At 51.7% G+C, this 15,979-nt stretch overlaps 8 protein-coding genes across 8 annotated transcripts; 1 reads left to right on the top strand and 7 right to left on the bottom strand.

Annotated features, from left to right (window-relative positions):
• Positions 1-272: 272 nt before the first annotated feature.
• On the bottom strand, positions 273-2,510 carry GNI_081560 (hypothetical protein; the record flags this gene model as incomplete). Its single annotated transcript, XM_011135729.1, has 2 exons — positions 273-2,418; positions 2,458-2,510. The coding sequence occupies 2 exons, from the start codon at positions 2,508-2,510 to the stop codon at positions 273-275; spliced, it is 2,199 nt and encodes a 732-aa protein (XP_011134031.1).
• A 269-nt stretch (positions 2,511-2,779) lies between these two features.
• GNI_081550 (Rab GTPase family 11 (Rab11)-like protein) lies at positions 2,780-3,825 on the bottom strand (the record flags this gene model as incomplete). The annotated part of the gene is made up of 2 exons (XM_011135728.1): positions 2,780-3,372; positions 3,789-3,825. 2 exons carry the CDS (start codon positions 3,823-3,825, stop codon positions 2,780-2,782), a joined length of 630 nt encoding a protein of 209 aa, XP_011134030.1.
• A 94-nt stretch (positions 3,826-3,919) lies between these two features.
• On the bottom strand, positions 3,920-4,948 carry GNI_081540 (short chain dehydrogenase; the record flags this gene model as incomplete). Its single annotated transcript, XM_011135727.1, has 1 exon — positions 3,920-4,948. The coding sequence occupies one exon, from the start codon at positions 4,946-4,948 to the stop codon at positions 3,920-3,922; it is 1,029 nt and encodes a 342-aa protein (XP_011134029.1).
• A 435-nt stretch (positions 4,949-5,383) lies between these two features.
• On the bottom strand, positions 5,384-7,770 carry GNI_081530 (hypothetical protein; the record flags this gene model as incomplete). The annotated part of the gene is made up of 2 exons (XM_011135726.1): positions 5,384-5,540; positions 5,633-7,770. The coding sequence occupies 2 exons, from the start codon at positions 7,768-7,770 to the stop codon at positions 5,384-5,386; spliced, it is 2,295 nt and encodes a 764-aa protein (XP_011134028.1).
• A 214-nt stretch (positions 7,771-7,984) lies between these two features.
• GNI_081520 (hypothetical protein) lies at positions 7,985-8,968 on the bottom strand (the record flags this gene model as incomplete). Its single annotated transcript, XM_011135725.1, has 2 exons — positions 7,985-8,822; positions 8,919-8,968. The coding sequence occupies 2 exons, from the start codon at positions 8,966-8,968 to the stop codon at positions 7,985-7,987; spliced, it is 888 nt and encodes a 295-aa protein (XP_011134027.1).
• A 50-nt stretch (positions 8,969-9,018) lies between these two features.
• Positions 9,019-12,096, bottom strand: GNI_081510 (hypothetical protein; the record flags this gene model as incomplete). The annotated part of the gene is made up of 1 exon (XM_011135724.1): positions 9,019-12,096. The coding sequence occupies one exon, from the start codon at positions 12,094-12,096 to the stop codon at positions 9,019-9,021; it is 3,078 nt and encodes a 1,025-aa protein (XP_011134026.1).
• A 399-nt stretch (positions 12,097-12,495) lies between these two features.
• Positions 12,496-14,307, top strand: GNI_081500 (hypothetical protein; the record flags this gene model as incomplete). The annotated part of the gene is made up of 1 exon (XM_011135723.1): positions 12,496-14,307. One exon carries the CDS (start codon positions 12,496-12,498, stop codon positions 14,305-14,307), a length of 1,812 nt encoding a protein of 603 aa, XP_011134025.1.
• A 97-nt stretch (positions 14,308-14,404) lies between these two features.
• On the bottom strand, positions 14,405-15,904 carry GNI_081490 (zinc knuckle protein; the record flags this gene model as incomplete). The annotated part of the gene is made up of 3 exons (XM_011135722.1): positions 14,405-14,784; positions 14,887-15,116; positions 15,243-15,904. The coding sequence occupies 3 exons, from the start codon at positions 15,902-15,904 to the stop codon at positions 14,405-14,407; spliced, it is 1,272 nt and encodes a 423-aa protein (XP_011134024.1).
• Positions 15,905-15,979: the final 75 nt, after the last annotated feature.

Raw genomic sequence — 15,979 nt, 5'->3', positions numbered from 1 at the left:
CAACGGGTCTGGACGTAGTCCTCGTAATATGACGTCGTTCACGCAGTGCGTAGGGGGTCTCCCGTCGCGTGGCGTTACTCTTAACAGTATCGAAGTTGTACTGTTTCAGACGTGGGTATCAGGCGTGGGTAACGTCCGGCTGGGGCGCTGTACCCGCAGAGGTTTCCGCCGTTCGGCACGAAGTGGTGTTCCGTACCGGCAGGACTGGGTACCGGCAGGACTGGGTACCGGCAGGACTGGGTGCCGGCAGGACTGGGTGCCGGCAGGACTGGTTATCCCTTTACTACATGGTCGATAGAAACTAGTTTCCCGTTTTTGGAAGCTAGTGCTGCTTGCATGACAGCTTGAGGTCCTAATAGGCGTTCCATCGCATCGGCGTGCAGTTCCACCTTCCAGTAAATGATGCATAGATGTGAGTTGGTCGGACAGATTTCTTCACTGCCGATTTTCCTAGGGGCTTGTACACAATCTTGGACAAGTTCGCAAAATATTGGAGGATAAAGAGGTGCTCCGTAATAAATTAGATGCATGGCTCCAGTGAAGTGGAATCTTCGATGGTATAGGAAGCGTTCCGTGATAAGGACAATGGGGCACTCCCCAGCTGCCAGACTCTGCCGCACTTGTTTTATCTCGGAAGGTTTGCTGTGCTCATGTATTCCTTTGAAGTTATCTGTAGTGAGGCCCTTCTTGAACAAGTTACTGACTTCAAGATATTCCAGCCATGAGGGGACGACAACCATGATCTGATCCTCAACTAGTCGGCTGTGGAACGAGTCAATAAAATGCTTTTTGAATAAAGCTGCCAAGGGATCGTCATTTGCTACGCCTGCGGTCCCTATATCTCCTTCGGTTCCTATATCTCCTTCGGTTCCTATGTCGCCTGTGCCGATGCATAAAACGTTGTTGTTGAATTTGGCTTGGGCGAATTGAGCGACTGAGGAATTGTGGGATCGCCAGAGCCTGCACGCCCCTCTGAAGTTGGAGTCGAATGTTCTGAAGAAGGACTGTAGGAGTAAGTCCTTTCTGGACGAGAGCATTATAGTTTGCCTGTAAAAGACACTAAGGTCCATTTGATCGTCTATATAATGAGATTCTCTAAGTCTTGTAATATTCACCTTGCTAATTCGCTCTTGAGGCTTGTCATTTAGTACCTGTAACACTCGTCTTAAATGGTCTAGATTTGCTTCCCCTATTTGATCTGCACGATCCACAACCACCACCTCCACTGAGCTTAACCAATCACACATCCGTTTCTCCTTCTCACCCCCTATTAACACTCGTATAGCTAATGGACTACCAATCACTATATTAGATCGTTCTGGGCCAATCATATAACGGGTATACTCCGGATTAATCTGCACCCCGGTCAAGAAATTGTCATCATTATCACCTCTAAAACTATCAATAAAATCCAAAGGCTTACGTCTCTTTAATCCTAACATATTCAAACCCATCTCACTCCTAATGTCAATTCCACCTTCATCCATCAAAGCCGTATAATCTCCTATAAAGTCGCTATAACCAAAATCATCCAAGTCAACTTCCGAATCCTTTTTCGCACTGATATCCTCACCTCTAGAACGCTTTCTATCGCCGTGGTTCCTTCGACTTGATCTCTTTCGTCTACTTTCCTTGGCTTCCTCATGACCACAAATTACTCTCAATTTTTGGACCCAATTCTTAGCATGCATCCTAGTCGGTGTTATTATCAGAATACGTGGTGCTGTCCAACCTACATTCTTCCTAATCTCATCTTTCTCGTACATCTCCTCCGTATGGTATGAAGCGATGTGTCTTGCGAGATGTAGACTTATTATTCCCGTAATAGTTTCCTGGTTTATGAAGTTACAACACGACATATCTATTGAACAATAATTACCCAGTAATTGCCAAATCACTCGGACATCTAGCAACGAATTATTACCACACTCTATTGCTGCTATCAGTGAGGCATTGGTATTATCCTCTCCGTCGTCTAGCGCGGATTCAACCACCACGGAGTTGAATTTATAATTACCAGAACGAAGCGTATTGTTATACCCACTTTCATAACCGCTCATCAAGGAATCGTAGCCTAACTCTTCCAAATAAAATCTTAACGTCATATCAAGAGTCATGTCCTCATCATCTAACGCGTGCAAAAGAAGATCCAAAAATTGAGGTCTCTTTAGCAAGATTTGGAAGCCTTGTAACAAGTCCTCGGGACAACTCAGATTGCTCGACTTGTCCTCGGTCCATTCTGAAACTGACGCAGGAATGACATTATTCAATTCTGAGTTTACCATGACAGCAGACTTAAGCTCCTTAGGCGGTCCATTACCATAAGGGATTCTCCTGCCCTTGTCACCATATTTGCGGTTCCATAACACAGGCTGGATGTACTGATAGGGCGCAAAGTATCCACTGCCAATACTTAGCCTAAAACGGGTGGTTTATAGATGTATTTGTGCCCCACACGTAAAGACGCCGTCTATTTTACTCTCCCCAGCTTTATGGCTTCTCAACTCCATGGCACAGCATACATGCCCTTAAAACATACCTTGTTGATTCCCGGCTGCCAACACCAGATGCGTTAGTTAAGTCGCTTGGAAGACCTTTATCAAAGGAACGGAAACAGGATTTAAAGGTCTGTGAAGCCCAAGACATTTATGGCGGGGCTCTTTATTTAAAAAAGGACTCAACAGCAACCTTTAGTCTTATGACCGTTATCAGCGTCTTGCTGGATCTGTAAGGTAGTCCGCTCATGGTGGTTCGCCTCAATAATGGGTGTGTGGCATAATCATGTGCTTGGTACCAAAGTACATGAAGTGTTTACTTTAAGGGGTTCAGCTTTGGTAGCATTGAATCTATGTTGTCCGTTATTGCCCATAGCCTCAATTCTCTTCCTGCTTTTATATATCCTGTTAAGAACTTCGTGGAACGCATTATCTACGTTACTCCCATCAAGGGCAGAAGTTTCTATAAAGGCGATTTGCTCTGTTTCGCAGAAGGATTGTGCCTCATCTTGGGATACCGCTCGAAGATGTTGAAGATCTGCTTTATTCCCTACCAATAATATAACCACATTCTGGTCCGCATGGTCTCTTAGTTCTTTAAGCCAACGACTCACGTTAACATATGAATTTTTCTTCGACAAATCATACACCAGTAAAGCACCAAGAGCACCCCGGTAATACACAGATGTAATCGCTCTATACCGCTCCTGTCCCGCTGTATCCCAAATCTGAGCCTTGATGACCTTACCCTCAGTTACAACCGACTTGGTAGCAAATTCCACTCCTATTGTTGACTTACTCTCCAAGTTGAATTCATCTCGGGTAAACCTTGACAGTAAATTGGACTTACCCACTCCTGAGTCACCAATCAGAACGACTACAAAACACAACCATATATCACCACATTGTTGCCGGGTATTCAACCTGTTCGGTATTCAACCTGTTCAGCCTGCCGAGTAAACTGTTGGTCCTGACGGACTCCTGCCTAATGGTCCGGCTGCCTTGATGGACAGTTCCCCCGACGGACAGTTCCCCCGACGGACAGTTCCCCCGACGGACAGTTCCCCCGACGGACAGTTCCCCCGACGGACAGTTCCCCCGACGGATCAGTGTTGCGGCATGGCCATTCATCAAATGCCAGCAATGCAGTACCCCACCAGTTCGGGCACCCGAGGCGGCTAGTGCATGAACGCCACAGGTGCAGGCGACAAGATCAAGGGCGAGGTGACAAGAACAAGGGCCAGCTGACAACAGCAACCAGTCGATCAAGGTGGGGTGACCTGCCCGGCTTACTCTTGTAGAGATAATCATAGTGATCGTCTTTGGCCATCGAAGAATTTAAAAAAGGAAAAAGAGATTCTCATTTGTTGCCTCTTGCTTCCATTCTATAAGAGTACCTTGACCTAAAAGAACACGTTGTGATGCTAGCTATGCGGGCCATGGTTTGGCCTTGATGTTTGACAGTGTATGAATTCGACTGTGTGTGAATCGCGTGTGTGAATCGCGTACTGATTAAGGAAGTGAGTTGGTACAAATTTTGCCAGCCCGCAAGTGACTTCATGAAGGGGGTATGGTGAAAAGGTGACGGGTTGATAACCGAAGGGTATGAGTAGTTCATGTGTTCCATTTTGGAGCATACAGAAAGCATACTCCGCGAATTCATCAGCGCTACAGGAAAACCGGTCAAGACCTTTATAACGGCCCAAGGTCATTTTTGTGTTAACCAGTCCGGGTTCCCAGTTCTGCACCAAGATGTTCTTGGATCGAACCTCGCTCTGGAGAGCTTCACTGAAGGCTCGTATACCACCCTTCGTAGCAGTGTATATGGCCTGGAACGGCTCTTCAGCTACCAGGTTCATGCTGCCAATGTTAACAATGACTCCTGCTTTCTGCACGGTCATGGATGGCAGACATAAGCGGCTCATTAACATGGCAGACCTAAGATTGACTTGGATCAACCTTATAATCAGACTTTCGTCCACTTCGTCGTATCTCCGGTTAATCACGTCAGTCTCTCCTGCTGCATTAAGCAAAAGACCAACAGACTTTCCCTTTAGAGTCCTCTCCATTTCCGCAGGCCAGTTCTCAGTAGCAAAGTCCACCACGGCCACTTCAATTCTCCGCGTGCCGCTCTTCCTGTCCTCACTTTTGCTCGGCAGATTCTCATAAGTGGTACCCAAGGACTCAGTAACCTTAGACAGTTTGTCCTTGTTCCTTCCCACAAGTAGGACGGGATTCTGTGGGTAGTGCTCGACAATCTTGCGAAGTGTCGCTAGGCCGATTCCATCTGTGCAACCGGTTACCACTATGTACGATTCCTTGTTGTTGAGTGCTCTAGAAAGAGTGCCTGTCCATAGTTTGACTGGGTGGCTCCGCAAGCGGCATAGTAGGCCAAGCACCAACTTCAGGAGGAGTTTCAACGGAGCAAGAAACCCGATCCACCACAATAACATTTTCAACATCAAAAAGCGAGAAGTTGTTTCCCAATGGCTAATGTGTTCCCTATTTCCTGGGCGCCCACTATGCAAGAGGAATCAGCTGTGATCCATTCCAGAATGGCCGTAGCGTCCAACAGGATCTTGTCACCTAGCTGCATGGCGGGCCGCGTCTCACTTGTACCTTGCCCCCCTTTGTGTTGTTCAACCAACACGTCAATATATCGGCAGTAAAGCAGCACCGTTGTGTCCTTTATCACTACGTTCAATGCTGGGCTAACATGTCGACCGACTAATTCCACCCAGTGCTGCCAGTGAGAGAGAAACTCGTTGAAATTACCTGCAGCATAGTAACACTCCGGGAGCATAGGAGCAAACGTGGAATATACCAAGTGCCGGAACAAGGTCATGGTTGCGGCATATTGAAGCTCCCATATGTCATACATTAGGACTTCAACCATTCGCAAAATCCATGACGTCGTAGTTGAGGGAACAATAGTTGAGGGTCCAGTAGTTGAGGGAACAGTAGTTGAGGGTCCAGTAGTTGAGGGAACAATAGTTGAGGGAACAGTAGTTGAGGGAACAGTACATGAAGGACCATCTCCACCTGCTGCAATAATACGTTTGCTGTTGAGTCGCAGCAACTCTAAGGAGCTGATCAACGTGAGCAAATCTGTGAACTGCTCTACACAGCAAGGGTACGGAATATTCAATTTATTTCCATAATTTTGAGTTATGGTTCTAGTGCGTGCTTCAATCATCTCGGTACAATTCCAGTCCAACAATCGTCCTGCTGACTGACGCATTGGGTGGTTTTCATCTAATATGAATTTCCTCCAACGGGATAAGGTGATCCAGCCAATGTCCAAATAGTTATTGAGATACTTGGTCACAGTTATCTCTGTGTCTTGTTCCATTTGTGCTACTCCTGCTCTAACAGCATCCTGCGTCATCTTTACGATCGAGTCACTCAGTGATAAAGCAGACTTGAAAACCCGTCGAGGCACATGTGCCAGCGCCAGTCCAACACCTTCATACAGGGAACATGTTCCGTCATTAAAGAATTCTACTTCATCTTTGGAATTCATTGCTGACCGTATCACACCACTGAAAGACTTATCATAATTTTGTAACCAAGGCGTGGTGAACGCATCGAATATGTTCATTAACGAGGGCAATTTGACGGAACAGGATCTTTCAGAAAATGCCGCCTGACCAGTAGCAGAGTCATATTTATATGTACCATGAAAATCATAGATATGATCCAACAAAGTCTGTAACTGCTTCACGTCCACAACTAACTTGTACAATTGGACATGGTCAATCTGGGTGTAGGCCAGATCCAGAATGTTGATGAGGTGCTGTTTGGTCACGGAAATGAACTTAATAAGGAAAAGATTCAGAACGCCGCTACCAATACCGTCCTCATTTACAACGGGTTTTTTCGCACAAATGGTAGTGGACCTGAGATTCGCGGGCAGGAGTAACGCTTTATAAGCGGCAAGCGTGTGGTTAATCCACGCTAATCGTTTGTAGAACACTTTGATTTGAGTTAAGGCCTCGTTAATTCGATCCTGTTTGGTTTTGTAATTATATTTATAGTCAAACTGTACTTCGTACTCTGCTAAAATGGTGTTGATTCTATCCGCGATTATCTTGTCGTAGAGATGGCTGTCAAGTTTCAGGAGGATCTGATATATAAGGTCGTATATCCGGTTTTCCTCTCTGGTATATGGCTCACTATGAACGCCCCTGCAGAGCTTACACATCAGTTGGACAGATTCCAGACGACTGGACAGGGCCTCTGCTTCCACTACCTGAGGATTACCGCTCGGCGCTACAGCACCTGAGACTTGAGCTCCGTCGAGGTCCCCTGAGCTGCTTCGCGCGCCGGCCGAGTTGGGCAACACATCCAGGCTCGGGCGGGGACCTAGACCGGCCGCGTTGAGGCCAGCAAGAGTCCCTTTACGGGCTGAATTGAGCAAGCCCCCAATCCCATTAGATAATGTCAAACTACCTGAACCCCTTCTCGCCACCGATTCGGGCCGGTTTGCAAACGGACCGGACACAGACACTGCAGCTAAAGGGTTAACTACCGGTCCGAGTGAGGCAGATGCCTCACTTATGTCTTGCTCTCCATTATGACAGCCGTTCTGCACCCTCGCTTCCATCAGTGTCACCAGTTCTTCTTTTATGCATACTTTGAGATCCTCAAAAATTAACTCTTTGCGATAAATAATGTCTCTCAGCTCGTCTTGATTACCCAATACCTCCGCCAATGCGTTTATGGTATCCACCAGAACATTGATTTTGGCATAATCCTTGTCTTTCATGGCTTCACGCAGCGTGTCCAAAGAATCATTTAATGATTGGATCTTCTCGAGCAACGAAATTGACGCCATAATGCGCGCCTTCTTCTCATCCAGTTCCTTCAGCTGACTCAACAACTCCTTGGCACTCATCCTGCCACGGACCTCACCGGTTTCCAAACTTGTATCCGACACCAGGTAACCTTCCCCCTCACCACTACATTCAGCCGGCTTCTCAAGCCGACCATCGTCTTGGCTCCCCGTTTCGCGCTCCTCAAACGGCGTGAGATACTCTTGCAGTGTCCCCCGAATAGCTTGCAACTCGCTTATGGGCCACCGAATGGGAGGCGCCGATGTTAGTTGACGAACACTCTCGTGTAACTGTTTCTGCTTGTTCGTCATGTACACTTCCAAATCTTGAAGTATGCCATCCAAATCCAAACCTAGCAGTGTGGCCTCGTCTGGTATGAGCACATCTAGGACCTCACCGGGCGACTTTTTCCTTTCCAATTCGTCAATTATGACATTCATGTAACAAATATCAAATTCCGGCCGGACTCAGCCGCCACTTCCCTCTCTCCTCTCCCAGTCCTCCCGGTCCTCCCGGTCCTCCCGGTCCTCCCGGTCCTCCCGGTCCTCCCGGTCCTCCCGGCCCTCCCGGCCCTCCCGGTCCTCTCGAATCCCTTACCACACACACCCTTGTCGAAATCCCTTTCGCCACCCGGTCTCGAGCCCGCTAAACTAACTAATCAGATTGAGAGGAAGGTTCGTCTTCGTCATCATCCGACATTTCGTCATCTGACTCTATCTGTGCGTCGGATTCCTTATCTGCGTCTGGCTCATCAAACCCCGATGAGTTACTGCTTTCACTGCTACTGCTGCGGCGCTCGTTGGCTAGCAAAAGTTTGGTGCGGTTGGCAGCGACTCTGCGTCTGGCGTTGAGTCCATCGGGACCCAGCCGAGCGCCGAGGCGTTCGATGTCTAATTTTAGACCGTCTAGCTCCTCTTGCATGTCGTGTTTCTGACGCCACCGTTGCGCTTCCGCAAGAGTAGGCAGGGACCGTTTTTTTATGTAGCCCTTTTCTACCAATAGATCAAGAACCGCCTGGTACAGGTCATCTTGGTATGTAGGACTGCTTTTGGAGACTTTGCGGTAAACACTCCGAATTTTGTACTGCTGTATAATAGTGCCTAAGCGTTGAGTTGATTTTTTCAAAGTCTGCTTAGCCATTTTCTTCTTCTCCGAGACCGAAGGCGACGATCGAGTGCTCGACGGGACAGGCCGCTTTCTGGTGAGCTTCCTTGGCTCGGTCTCTACCTCGCTTTCATTGCCAGACGTCCGAGGCCTTCTCTCTTCTCGGCTTTCCTGCCTGCTCGGCGGCCGGCTTCCTTTACGGTCGTCGCTTGGGTTCTGGCTCTCATTTCGTCTTTCATTCTCCCCAGCTATCGTCTCGATCAACTTTAGACCAAATCCGACAACCGATTCCTTCAGTTGCCGATCCTTCTTGATTTCATCTAAAGTAGTCAATTGCGCGTCACATAGACACTCATAAAGCTGACGCTTCGTTATGGTTTCCACAGGACTGAAGAAACCACAAAAAGTTCATCCCGCTAAGCGACGCCGCCTGAATGTTACCGGTCGTATAAGTACTCCCAATCAATCGTTGACGGTGGCTTACTGTGTCCGGCAGTAGTGCGTTATAACCTCTTGCCATTGTGAGTTGAGCATTGTAATAAAAGTCAAGTGTCAAAAAATCGAGTACGACCACTCTCCAGGACCTAGCATCCGCAAACACGTTTTCTTCTGGAGGAGGCGACGACGCGTTCAATGGTAAACGATGTGTCTTCGGCGGCCCCGTCGTATTGGGAGGTGTGGGCCAGTTGTTCCGGATCGTACTCCAGGTCGAGCTGCTCAAGCCGAGTACGAGTCGGGGACATGGGCTCGGAGAGAGGGGTTAGTTCACGGCTGAGTCGTGGCGGTATAAGCTGCTGACTGTGTTGCTGCTGCTGAGACAGCTGTTCATGATTGAGTTGTTCATGATTGAGTTGTGCATGACTCAGTTGTGCATGATTCAGTTGTGCATGATTCAGTTGTGCATGATTCAGTTGTGGGTGGTGAGTAGTGTCTTCCATATGATGGGAGCCGCGTTGACGGTGTAACACCGTATAATGGTTGTTCGGAGCCATTCGTTGTTCTGAAGCGGCGTGCACGAAGTGTTTTGCGCTATGAGGAGGAGTCACTTGTAAAGTATAAGCTTGGGGGTTCCCGGTGGGTGCCAAGTTGTTGGAGAGTATTTCTCGCCTGGCCTGGATCTTTCGTGGCGTTCCTCGCACAATGGTCGCTGGCTTGGAAGTAACTCCAGCCCGTCGGGACAGGTTAGGTTCGTGTACGAGTCGACGTTCTTTAAGAGGTTTCGGAGAGACAGTCGAGTACGCCTTCTGGGCTTCTCGAAACCCCGAGATACCTCGCGCAATTTCGCTAACACGCCGCGAAGTGCTCTCACTTGTTCCCCTCTGGTGCGTTTCTACTCTTCCTGAGAGCCTCGGCGACAGTCTTGGCGTCTGGGCAGGACCCATAATGGGCCGCTGTGACTGAGAAAGTGAAGGCAATGGGTTTGGCGCCAGTCTACCGGGACTTGCGACAACCATTGGGCCCTGGGGCGGGTGACTAACAACGATGTTTGGTAGGTAGGGATATTGGGCAGCCATGGCCGTCGCCTTGCCTGGTTCTCCCCTGAAGGTTACAGGAGAACCCAGTTGCTGCACAGGCATCTCTACCCTCCCGGGCTCCACCCTCCTAGGCTCCACCCTCCCATGCTCCACCCTCACAGGCTCCACCCTCACAGGCTCCAACCTCACAGTCCCCATCCGCGACGTTCTCGGTGGCTCCATAATGCTCCGATGGCGACAGGCGACCCCGGCCGAGAGAACTCGCGAGTCCAGAGGTCTAGAGGAAATGAGGTGACTTAGCGGCGAGGACTGCAGAGGCCGGCAGTGGCTAACGATATGTTTTATTTGCCGAGTCGCCTCCTTGTACCGTTTCTGTTCCACGGCATTCCTTTCTTGGACGAGGCGCTGGTTCTCTTTAAGTCTGTGTTCCTGTTCTTGACGCAGACGCTCCAACTCCATCTGCCTTTGGTTTAGTTCTTCCTTTTGTCTGTGCGCCAACGCGTTCTGGTATTCACGAGCAACGCGTTCCTGTTCGGCAATCAACTTGAAGTAGTTCGCCCGCTGGTGTTCCAAGGCCATCTCGCGTTGTCGCTGTTGTTCAGCCAAGAGTTGTCGCTCCGCGTCCAGAGCACGAATGTGCGAGCGTCGCTCCTCGATCTCTTCCCTCTCTTTAGCCTCCAGAGCCGCCAGCTCATATTGATGTTGACTATGTGTTTGCTGGCCGGGTGTTTGCTGGCCGGGTGCTTGCTGGCCGGGTATTTGCTGGTCGGGTGCTTGCTGGCTATGCATCTGCTGATACTGCCGTTCTGACTCTGAAGGATGGTCGAACGCAGACGGCGGCGGCGGCAGATCATCGGTGCGTTTAACCATGGCAACGCGGCTTGACGGTAAGTCCGTTTCTGCCAAGTCTTGGTCATTCGTGTAGTGTTGGGTCAATGCACTATTGCTTATGCCTGCAATTTGATTGGGAACCTGAAGTTCGCTCAGATCGGGTCTTTGTTCGCCGGCGGGTTGTTCGCTGCTGTCTGCGTCCTCGCAGGATGAGCAGCTGGAGCTGCTGGTTTCACTGAAAGCCATTGCCGGGACCTGCTGAGTTTTGAGGTAGCTGAAGGCCTGCGAGACGCCCGTGTCAATGGGCACTTTGATCATCGTCGGGGGGGCCGCGATAGAGTTGCGCCGCGCTGCCGGGAACCCGGGAACCGGATTCGGTGCCGGTCGTAAGACCGCCGAAGCTGCACCTCGTCTTACCATTCGCACTTCGTCCTCGTCATTGAGACCAGACAAACGTCCAGACAACCCCGCGCCGGTCGTGGACATGCCGGCACCCGTAAAGGTACCACCCGTGAAGCTACCGCCCGCGAAGCTGCCACCGGTGAAGGTGCCACCCGTAAAGGTGCCCGTGAAGGCAGCCGACCCGACATCCTCATCTGGACCGTGGATGGCTTCCCATTGCCGTTTCAACTCTGCTTGACGCAACTGATACTCTGCCTCAGCCGCACGCTCCTCCGCCTCTTGCTGTTTCCGCTCCAACTCGTCGATCTTGTTCAACAGCACGATCTTCGTGTCGATCCCCTCATGCGCAACTGTCGCGCCGCCTCCAGACACATTGCCTTGGGAATTGGCCATCGCCCCATTATGCGTCATCTCCCTAGTATGTGCCAACCCCCCCGTCTGTGCCATCCCACCAACCACATCCCCGTACTGATTGGGACCCACATATTGATTGGGAGCCCCAGCCCCGTACTGGTTGGGAACCCCAGCCCCATATTGGTTGGCCCCATATAGGTTGGGAACCCCAGCCCCATATTGGTTGGCCCCGTACTGGTTGGGAACCCCAGCACCATACTGGTTGGGAACCCCAGCACCATACTGGTTGGGAGCCCCAGCCCCGTACTGGTTGGGAGCCCCAGCCCCGTACTGGTTGGGAGCCCCAGCCCCGTACTGGTTGGGAGCCCCCGCCCCGTACTGACCATACTGGGTGGGAGCGCCATAATGGGGACCGGCCTGGTACGGAGCGTAATGCACCCCCCCTATGGGCGGCGGAGACGGCGGCTGCAAGGGGGGGCCGTAGTGGGGTAGCGGTGAAAGTTCCCGATGGGGCTTAAGCTGCCCGGTGATCTTCCGATGCCGACTGGATGGCTTCTGAACTCGCTTCACTCTCTCCGCCTGGATCCGCTTTAATGCCATTTCCAAATTTAAATTGCAGATCACGCCGGCATCCAATACACGCTAAGACCCACCCTGCACTTGCCTCTCGCGCTCAACTGGGCCTCTGCCCTCAACCGGGCCGCCCCCCTCCACCCTCAACCGGGCCGCTCCCCTCCACTGCACCGCCGCGTCTCTGGGTGTTGACCTTTCCGCGTACTCTGGAGTTACACTCTGTGACACACCCTTGACCAAATCCTACCACCGGCCATATCCCCTTATGGGTTTGATGTGAACTGGTTGCAGTTATGCTGATTGCAGCTGATGTGTTCATGGCACATCTATCGCTGATGTTTCCGCGGTCTGCTATTTCCGTACCAATGGTTCTGTTGCTGATGTTTCCGAGGCAGGTAGTTTCGATCACACTCGCACCTGCACCTCATGGAAAAGAAAGTTCCGGTGAAAAAGGCTGGGGATGAGCCCAGACCGAAAGCCCCTCCTCCTGCGGCCTCCAAGGACGTGTTGCAGAAGCCGAAGGAGCCGAAGGGTTTGAAGAAGGTCCAGGCGAGCAAGTTTGGAGTGTTCGTGGGTCCGAAGAAGAAGACCCTTGGTGGTCCGCCTCGGCCGCCGGCTCCTACGGGTGCCCGACCGAGCGATGGTGGTCATCGCCCGAGTGGGAGTCGGCCTAGTGAACCAGGTGGCGGTCGAGGAAGCGACGGGCGTCCTAGTGACGCAAGACCGAGTGAGGGTGGTCGTCCGAGTCAAGGCGGTGGTGGGCGACCAAGTGGTGGGCGACCAAGTGGTGGGCGACCGAGTGAAGGACCTCGGCGAGAGACGGCTGGTGAGGAGCGGGATAACGCTGAGAAGGGGTCGGGAGAGGCGCGCCCATCTGAGGGGGACATGATGGCTGAGGAGGAGGCTTATGAGGACTACGTCGGTACGTACAACGTGGTGGCCACGGACCCTTTAGACCGCGAACGTAGGTTGAACACAGAATGGCTAAGTGCAGGGTTGCCCTTGCACGACTTGCGCGCGGACAGGGAAACTGGATATGTCAGTAGGTTGTTGGGTGTGGCATTGGAGCATGAAGTGGGTAAGTATTATACCGATTTGGGTATGCGCGATTTCCGTCTGATGTTGGCTCACATTTTCAAAGATCTCGGGGTGCCTTACCATGCGGCCGCATACCGTCAAGTTCCAGCTGAAAAGTTGGCCACGACTTTGCGGAAGTTGGGGATTCCCGCACGATCGGAATTAATGAACGCTATTTGCGATAACTTGATCTGGTGCGAAGACAGTTTCGTGAGCTTTGCAAAACTTGTTGAGATGGCAGGAGACATGGAGGCGGACTTCATTGCACCGGAACGCACTGCCAAACGCCTTGAGGCCGAGGCGAAGCGGGTCGTGGACGAGCAGCAGCTACGCTTCGATCGTGAACGTAAAAAATTACGGCTCGAACAACAGGCCAGGGAAAGAATGTATGTCTACGACCCCCGGCAAGTCGTAATCGACACCATTAAACGACCTGAGTACCTAACCCCGGCTACCATTGGCGTTATCTCGGCGCTATATGACATGTACATGAGCGGACGCATAACCCAAAACGACCTCATTGCCGGAACGCTTGAAGTTACTGGAGCAAAACATGCCGAACGCCTCGAAACGGTGCTGGAAACGTACCATCCCCAAAACGGTCAGCGAGCGGCCCAGGACCTGCGATTACAAGACGTGCTCGTGGCCGCACTAAAAGACTCCCACGATGAACCCACCCGCAAAGCACGACCTCAATATTCGCGCCCAGCTCTAGGGGCCGTCGTTCAGGGACCTGGCACCAAATTCCATACCAAGTGCGTCGATAACGCCGCCAACAACCCAAAAGAGCCTTACGTCTCTCCCATCACTCAGCGACCGCTCGACGGCGGCCGGCAGGACAAGTGGAAACCGTCGCCACATGCCCGCGTTCCCAGCGACGACTGCCTTAACTGGATCCACAATGTACTCACCCGCGAAACACCCTTTCCCCAAATCCCACTTGAACGCGATATAAATCTACTTAAAGAATTATGTCTGTGTTTCGCGGACGGATGGCTGACGACCAACCATTTCAAACAAATTTGTGATTCCTGGAATCTTCCGGTGAACCAAAACCTAGGAAAAGCTATTCGGGATCATAGCTGCAGAGGCAGGTGTTCTATACATACTCTGTGGAAGGGAATGGTCACCGCTCTCGAGCAACAAGGCTGTCGCCTCTAATTAAATGAAATGATTTCGCGTGTTTTGCGCGTCCACATACGTTCGCACACGTGTGTGCGCCGCCGATTGGGTCCGATCTTGCTGCAAATTGGGCACACTAATTGTCGAAAAAGGCGGCCCGATCTTGCTGCAGTAGCACGGGATTCGCTATCCACATGGCGATCCCCTGGACGCAGAGAGTGGCTTGGTAGTACTTGTACGACTCATTTCGTTCTGCAGCAGGCTCGTCCGCGACAACGGAATTATTCATGCACTCGTCTCGATTCACCCCTTTGGCTATTACAAGAGTTCCGCTGGCATGAGATTGTTTTCTCTCCGGCACGTATCCATAATAGCTGCCGATTCGGTCCTCGTCGCGAACGAAGCGGCCGCGACCTCCGTCGGGAATATAGCTGCTCCTCTCGAGAGAGTAGTAAGCGCCTGACGATCCATTGAATGTGTGGAACGGTTCGAACTCACCGTCCGTTAAATCCATACCTAGAGAACCAACCATTCCTATTGACTCGACCCCACTGTTTAACGCGCCCCCGATCATGGATCCACTGCTGAAGTTGTGAGGCGAGAGTCGTCCGGGCGTACTTGCAGTGGCCCCATACATGATGGCCGACGACGCACGCATGACTGGGGAGGAGCGAGTGCCAGACGAACGGACGCCAGCCGACATGCGCCCCGTGGAAATGCGGCTCGCTCTGCCCAATGTGCCGGCGGACAATGGGTAGCTGTCGGAAGCCAGGGCCGCTGCCTCTGCGTCGGACACGCGACCCTCTGCGTCCGAGGTTAGCCCTTCCGCGTCTGATGCCAACATCTCGCTAAGGAGAGTGTGCGGATCCGAGACTCCTGTGTGTGTGCTACTGCAACGCGTGTGCACACTGCTCGCTCGCGTGTGCGTACTCGACGCCTGCGTGTGCGAACTAGACAGATGACTCGATGAATACGCCCCTTTGTACGCACACTCACTCGTCGCCTTACACTCGCTCCCCGACTTGCCCTCACTCAGGGTAGTCCGGCATTCACTCGCCGACTTGTACTCACTACCCGTCTTATACTCACTACTCGTCTTATACTCATTACTAGCCTTGTACTCACTACTAGCCTTGTACTCACAACCACCCAACTCCGCGTCGTAGTCAGCCAGAGGTCTGAACTCGTTCGCCGACGATCGGAACTCAGTCGCCGACCGGAAATCCGTTGGCGACTTGCACTCCACCGGCCAGCCACAAGGGTCATCCTCCTCCCACTTGTCACTGAAGTCCTGTAGCAGCGATAACGGACCACTCAGTAACCCCCCATCCGCAGATGGTTGGCCCACAAACTCTTCAGCCCACCGTACACCCGCTTCCACGGTCCTTCGTCGGGCCTTCCCCGCCGCCGCCTCACTTACGGAAGTCGAAGACTTCCGGGACAACGCAGTCTTCAACGAAGGCCGTACATCGCACGTGCTCTTCGACCTCGTGTACCCCATCGTCTCTTCCTCACACTCTCGCTCCTTGTGCCCCGGCTTACCACAACGCCGACATCTCAACACCAACTGACAAGTCGAGGCCTTGTGCCCTAATCGACCACAATTATAACTACGGAACACAGGAAGAATCCACATTCCTATCAACGCACGTGAAATACACGGGTCGGGGGAGGTGTCGGGGGGGGGCAGTCATTGATCCTCGTCGGCAGT

This window comes from Gregarina niphandrodes (genome assembly GCF_000223845.1).
Source record: "Gregarina niphandrodes unplaced genomic scaffold scaffold00015, whole genome shotgun sequence".
Classification (NCBI taxonomy): domain Eukaryota; phylum Apicomplexa; class Conoidasida; order Eugregarinorida; family Gregarinidae; genus Gregarina; species Gregarina niphandrodes.
Note: the sequence above shows the minus strand (reverse complement) of the source record. Positions and strands in the feature narration are given on the sequence as shown.